At 32.7% G+C, this 7,295-nt stretch overlaps 1 protein-coding gene across 3 annotated transcripts in view; it reads left to right on the top strand.

Annotated features, from left to right (window-relative positions):
* The window catches only part of LOC107439093 (synaptic vesicle 2-related protein-like), a 36,509-nt gene that overhangs the window by 6,124 nt on the left and 23,090 nt on the right, over positions 1-7,295 (top strand). For 2 of the 3 annotated variants that reach the window (XM_043047338.2, XM_043047339.2), the window contains exons 3-6: positions 1,995-2,066; positions 4,062-4,186; positions 4,722-4,785; positions 5,754-5,882. In XM_043047338.2, coding sequence (XP_042903272.1) covers positions 5,775-5,882 — 108 coding nt within the window. In that variant the 5' untranslated portion in view covers positions 1,995-2,066; positions 4,062-4,186; positions 4,722-4,785; positions 5,754-5,774. Of the gene's footprint in view, positions 1-1,951; positions 2,067-4,061; positions 4,187-4,721; positions 4,786-5,753; positions 5,883-7,295 lie in introns of those variants that run through there. The other variant, XM_071180657.1, reaches the window with a different exon arrangement.

Raw genomic sequence — 7,295 nt, 5'->3', positions numbered from 1 at the left:
ATTGCAGGACCAGTTGGTGAGCGCTTGGTACCAGATACCTCAGACTACCTATCAGCACCTTGTGGAATCAATGCCACGGCGGGTGCTAGCAGTTTTGAGGGCTAAAGGTGGTCCTACATGTTATTAGCAGGGTGGTCATAATGTAATGGCTCTTCGGTGTATTTGTCTAATTATTTTAGAAATTTCCATGCAGATGAATTTCGGGGTTAACTCCTCGAAGAAATGAAGAGCATCATTACTGGAGTACTCTGCTTCCGTAAAAAAATATGTAAATGATATGATTTAAAGAAATCTAGACCCATATTTCACGTAAGCAAAAATTATTGTAGGGTAAAAGTGAATTATTTCCGAAGGGACAATATTCTAAATTTTTTTCCTCCACTGTATAAAGAGTGTTTAAATTCAATTGGTGGTATTTCTCTTTCTTTAACCTACTCTAATACTCCATAATTAAATTTCTTTAAAAAAAATATATAATATTATCTATGAAATATTTTCCTTGAGCGAAATATCTAGCTGTTGCAAAATTTAATTCCATCAACAAAATAATAATGATGAACTGGAAGCTCTTATCAAGCATAGAAATATTGTAAAATTCATCAAAGCGCAGAGACTTTCATAGCTTGTTTTTCTTTCTTTCTTTATAGTTACAACATAAATTTGCAGGCTTGTATGCTCAATTAAGACTTATAAACCTTTTTCAAATAGATGGACAAATAGCTCAATACAGAGAAAAACAGCGCGATGATACATCTAGGGTAACAATGGGATTCAAACCAGCTACCGCCCGCTTTGTATAGCGTTTGGTGGGCGATAACTCTCAGCCAGGGATTCCCCTTCATGTCTTGGTCTCATTGAGAGATCAACAGACAACCGAGTGGTAAAGATCTTGGATTGAAAGCCCACGTGCAATAGGTGGAACAAAGAAAATGTGTATAGATGATGTCTTGAATGATTTAAAAACTTCAAAGATCTTCAACTGAAAGATCAATTGCAGGGGCTGTCAGGAGAAACATTGTGCTATAGGCTGAGGATAACCTCTGGACTATAGCGACAATAAAGATAGAAAGATCAAAATAATAATAATCATATTTGGCACAACAGCCCAGTGTTTATCAAGGTCTTCTGTTAAAGATTCCTCTAAAGAGACCTATTATTTGTCCTGGACTGTCAATATTCACCCCCCCCCCCTCCCCAATCACTTAAAAGCCTGACGCCGCAGACTAACAAAGTGTTTTGAACGAAAAGGTTCTCTTTTGCTTTGTGTTGTTTTTCAACCATTCTATTGCAATATATGAGCATCCCGATTCCCTTTTTTAGAATTTTTGATGGAATTGGGCTCTTTAACAGTTCTATAAATTTCTGAGTTAAAACTGCTTTGCTAAAGATCGTTTTGAGGAATTGTAGCTATTTCGTGTTCTCCATTTTTAGTTAATGTCCAATTTTCTGAACCAAACATTAGGACTGGCTTATTAATAGAGCTTATTATTGATCAGAAACTTCGTTTTTTGGGGGAGAAAATAAGACCTTATCTTTATTCTTAAAACTTGTGATTAATTTGAATTTGTCAAACCACTGTCAAAAGTTTAATAAGTGTTAGAGTAACAAAACATTTTAATTGCAGTACTCAGGTAATAATTCAATTTTATAAATCAAAAGCACAGATACAGTAAGAAATATATCATTTATTTATATTTATTATATTACTTTTTTACTAGTTAAGTCGAAAACTGGTTGAAATTTTAACTGAGATAAATATTCTAAGATAAGTATTAACTGAGATGAGTATTCTTTTTAATGTAAAACCATTAATGGTTTTACATAAAGAAGAATACCTAAAAAATTTCAACAAAATCAAAAATTTCAAGCATCGAATCCTGGCTGACTGTTAAGAAAAAACTGGAAACTGGTCAAAATTATGTCTCTGAGTAATTTCTATCCAGCGTTTAACCTAACAAGAAATTAACCTAGAAAATTTTTTTTCTTCCAAATAGCTTATATTTACAAGTGTGATTGTTGGAGCTCCAGTGTTTGGCTACGTTGCCGATAAGTATGGGAGGAAGATAGTAAGTATTTGGTAGTATAAGATTAAACACTTATATATTAAACAGTCTCACTTATATATTATAACACTTATATATTAAATAAAATATATATGGCTCCAATAAAAACAATGTGTAACATTTCAGAGCAATATTAGGTTTTTATTATCTATTATTTTCTGAGAATTGTTAATGTTTAAAATTTTCTGTTTCCAAATATTTTATTTTAACTTATTTTTAGAGCCTCTGTTGATATCAAGTCCATATATTTAAGCATAATTTTGTCAGAGAGTTTTCCCAAATCTAAATTTACTACTACAGCCTTACACATATGAATTAATTATATTCAATGAATATCGTTTTTGTTAGAACGTATTTTTACAGAAAAGAAATAGAATGTTAGAAAATGCAGGTAGAAAGAATCTTAAATGTTTGCGAATCGAGCAGGAGGCCTGTAACTTGCTTCCCGTTCGCTTTTCATCCCTTCGCAAACATTCATGATACTTTGAATATTACTTTTTACAGATAGACTTTATAGAATCACTCACTGTGTTATTTGATCTCCGTAAGTTGGCCAAACTAATTCTATTAGCATTTCGCTTATGTCGTTCCGTCAAGAAACGGCATCCAACGACTGGTATAGTACAAACTGAAACTCCAATATGACTCAAATGAAAATTCATAAATCTTGTGCTAAACAAGTCATTTGACAATCAGGCTTAGCTTCACAAAGCGGAAGCACCAGTAGCAGATCGTAATAGATTTTTATACCTTCGGAACTTTATATTTTGTATACTTAAACTTTGTTTGAAAACGGTAAAAATGTTAATAAAAATTTTATCGTAAGTTCGAGCACAAAATCGCTTTTTCAGTAAACGAGTCTGGGATCGGCCTGAGCGCGTGAGTTCTCTTATTAGATTTAGAATAGTCTTCGTCAAAGAAAGTTTAGGAATACAAGCTTATTATTTTTCTCTTTTTCTTATTCCCTTTCTTTTTTGATTAGAAAAAAATAGAGAAATAATAACATCTTTTCAATATAGACACAGCATTATTCAACCAATATTTAGGAATTCGGTTTAGGAATTCTGTACAAATATCAGCCTGATGTAGAGGGAATCTGTAGTAGAATAAAATGATTGCCTATTATAATCATTATTTTTATTTTTAAATTTTTTTAATACCCGTTGTTGACCAGCTGACCCAAGTCTAAGTTTACGAATACCAACATTCTATACATAACCTTGTAATTTTTAACCTAATCCAGAAGACAAGGAAACTCCTGGATCAAGTATTGGGAGAAATTTACTTGTGTGGAAAACTTTTACTATGGAACTAACCGTTATTATTGCGTCACATGTAGAGAAAAATCACGAAAGCCTCCCACGGTTAGCCTGACCGCAAGGGTACTCTAACCCATGATCCGTCTACTATTGAGCATATTTTTCGTCAGCACTGTGGTTGGTGCGAGCCCAGTCCGGAATTTGTATCTACCAGCCATCACTATGATTTGAACTCGGTTCATCATAGGTTATGGAGGCGAGCGATCTACCACCTGATTGGAATTTGGATTAGATAATTTTTAGTTTTTAATAATTTTGGTTTGATGAAATTTATTTCTTAAATGATAAAGAATATGTTACGCATATTTTTGCTTGGCTAACTCAGCTCAAACAATTATCAAACAAACAAACCTAACTCAGCTGAAACAATGAACTAAAAAAAGGCTCAGTTGAAATCTCACAAGTAAAGTGGTTTTTTTCATTATTGATTCATAATCAATGTGTATTACCATTCGAACATATATCTGTAATTTGAATGCCCATAAAGGCCATAGACCGAGAGTATGTCGTTATTTAATCCTAGATGGCGCTTTAATTTCATTGTGGCCAGTACTTTTTTATAAAGTTGTAACTGGCAAACTTTAGTGTAAATGGTGGTAATTTATTTTCGATATCATGTATGATAATTCTAGGTAGACTGAAATCCCGTTTACTACTATCTCTTGTCATAGAATATCAGTCTCTTTCAGCATCTCTCTCATTAGTGTTCATATTTGGTGCTCTGAGTGCGGCTTCACCGTCCTATGAGTGGTTGGTAGCTTTAAGAGTCTTGACAGGATTCGCCTTAGCTGGATCATCACAAGGGTAAGCTTATTCTTTTTTCATTTCCAACAAAATACAGCTCAACTTAACTTGACTTAAACTTAAGAGAATTTTTTGATTTATCCAACATGCTTTATTTTAACGTACATGTTTGGAAAATTTTGTGTTAAAAACCAAAAGTTTAACTGTAGACCGAAATTATACAACGGTTAATTATTCTCGAAAAAAATGCTTTTGAATTTTCTGATATTTTAAATTGAAAGTAAGTTCAAGACGATGTTTGAAAGTAAAAGTTTGTGCTGTTAGATTTTTTTTAAATACGTAAAAAATTTCTTACCTGCAAACCTCTTCATGCTTTTGATGGAGACACTTTACCTAGTTTGTTCAGTACTTCACCCGATGGTTTGCTTTAACCAGGGTCATGAATATGTCTGAGAAGCTCCAGAGAAGGCAGCTATTTTGATTACCGTGTCGGATGATATTTTTAAGATTTAAATGTTTAATGGTTGTCTAATTTTCTTTTTAATGTTAAATTATTTTCATTAAGTGATACGAAAATAATACGGCCCTCTTGTAGGATAACTCTTTGTTCGGAGTATTGTCCTCCAAGTGTTAGAGGAAGATCGCTGTTCTATTTGTGTGTAAGTATAACTTCTTGAATAGCATAGCTTCTTATTCATATAATACGTTACTTTTTGATGAATGTGATCGATCTCTTAAGCAGCAGCCTTTAGCAATCATAGGAACAAGTATATCTAATCGAAACTATAAAAATACACCCAAACTCCACCTAGCATGTACAAAAAAAATCTTAACAATTATAGCAGAGATGAAAAATGTTCTCTTTCTGTTCCTTTAGAATTAGTTAAAAATAAATTATTATAGGATTTACGCATTAGGGCTCACCAGCCATTAATTCAATGCAAAATAAAGTTAAAATCTGATGAAGACTTATCAAAATCAATCAAAAGCAAAAGAGTTTTTGATCAGAAAAGCTAGTTTATTCGGCAACACGTTGTAAACGGGTTTTTACTAATTTTTATTACGTAAATTAATTAAGAGAGGTTGAACAACTACTGTTTCTAATATGTTTAAATCAGTTTGTTAATAAAAAGTAATGAGAGTTTAAATTATACTTATTAGAAGGTTACGTGTTCAAATCATGACTGGGTCACCCATTTGGAGGTTTTTGAAGTGCGTTGAAGAGGGACAAAAGCTCCAAAATGACTGATTTTTATAGAAGTGCTTTCTGTTCCGATGATGATTTCACAATTTCGAAAGACAAACATTGCTTTACGTAGCATCAGCCCAATAGCTAAGCCCCAGTTCAAGGGTTTGTTATTTTTGAAATATAATTTTACAGTTTCCGAATTATGTATACATTTTTTAAAGGAATTCTCAAAATATATGACAAGGGCACGATGCATAGAACACTAACCTTGTCCCCAAAATATTTTATTTTTATTCATTTTGGCAGAAGGAATAATTAAGACATAGTTTTTGTTTTGCTTTGATGTAATAAATGTTTCATTCTTATAATTACAACACATTGAATAAATTCAGTTTTTTTTCAAGATATATATTTTCTGAAACTGCTTTCTTTTGTTAGTATTTCTGGTCTTTTGGTTCAATGGGCATAATACTACTGTCATGGGCTGTGATGCAGTCTTTAGGAAATTGGAGAATTCTTTTAGCACTAACAGCTCTACCAGCTTTAATGGTCATTGCATCTCTAAAGGTATGCTGTAAGACTGAAACAAACTAATACTAATCTTTGTATTCTAACCATAAAAATATCCTTACTATGTCTGCAGGAGTCACATTGAATCTGGAAATTTCGCGTGGCTACTACATATACTCATTCTAAGTTGATCTTTCGTCATTTTTACCCAAATAAAGATAGGCAATCAATTATATTATATTTGGGTTTTAGATCAGCTCAGCTGATAAACAGAACTTGATGTCAAACTTGTCCAGCTTGTTTATCATGTTATAAATTTGCATCCCTATTTACAAGCCAAACTGCCCACCAATAGTTATCGAGAATAATAATAATACATATAACAATTTATTGCTGTTGTTACTTATGCCACAATACCAGCAAGCCTGCTTGAAATCAAGCGAATTTTTAAGGCAGAGGGTGCCTTTTCTTGTTTTCCAATGTCGCCATCTATGGTCAAGAATATGACTTCAGCCATATATACGTCACAATCTGTTATACTGGGAGGACCCAAGCATACTCTATTCATATACAGATAGTAAATTTGACCTAAATTCAGTACCCCGGAGACATTGATTTCTTATTGGAACTTGGAGGACTTTGCGACCCCAGGAGAATTAACGTGCATCATTTACCATTTAATACCCGAGGATTTTTGGCATGTCAGATTGGAACTCTAGTTCTCACGAACACGATCCCAACGTCATACCAACCAGGCTATCCAGGCCCTTAACAATTTATATGCAGCTTGTACCAAGTTTCAGACATTATAATAGCTTTGTAATCCAATTGGTGCTGATCTTTGGTACTTTGTACATTAAATTTAAGATACTACTTTTTATCAAGGATACGGTTTATTTATTTTTAAACACAGACTGCAATGTCTGCTGGACAAACTTTTTAAGTTTTCGAAAATTGACATAAGTCATCTTTTCAAAATTAGAGGTTTTACTTGTGAGAGTGAAAATGATTCCTTTTAGATATTCTGGGCAATTCCATATGTGACGGAATGACATTTTGACTTGCATGATGACAATTAATTGAAGTTTCTATGCATCTAATTTCAAATAAACATGATTTTTTCTCATGCATATCATTATTATTGGTATAATTTGATTCATAAACTAAAAAAAAAGAATTTTGTATTTTTTTTATTTTTAATTTTATGAACTTTTTACTTGTGTGACGGAATGACATTTTGGCAACCAAGCTTTCGGCATGCCGCTTAGAACTGGTAGTTTCTGTGAATTTTGCAACTATTATTTTCCTGAACTATTTTTTACTTTTAGTATAATGTGTAAGCAATGTAAATTGTGAATTTGGAAAATTAACCTCAGGTTGGTTAGCAGTTATTAACATCTATTTGCTGTGACGGAATGACCGTGACGGAATGACAAAAAGTTTAGTGGAAGAAAGTCTTCATTTAAAAAA

Source organism: Parasteatoda tepidariorum, chromosome 5 (assembly GCF_043381705.1).
Source record: "Parasteatoda tepidariorum isolate YZ-2023 chromosome 5, CAS_Ptep_4.0, whole genome shotgun sequence".
Lineage (NCBI taxonomy): Eukaryota > Metazoa > Arthropoda > Arachnida > Araneae > Theridiidae > Parasteatoda > Parasteatoda tepidariorum.
The sequence above is the reverse complement of the archived record's forward strand: the minus strand, read 5'-3'. Positions and strand labels throughout refer to the sequence as shown.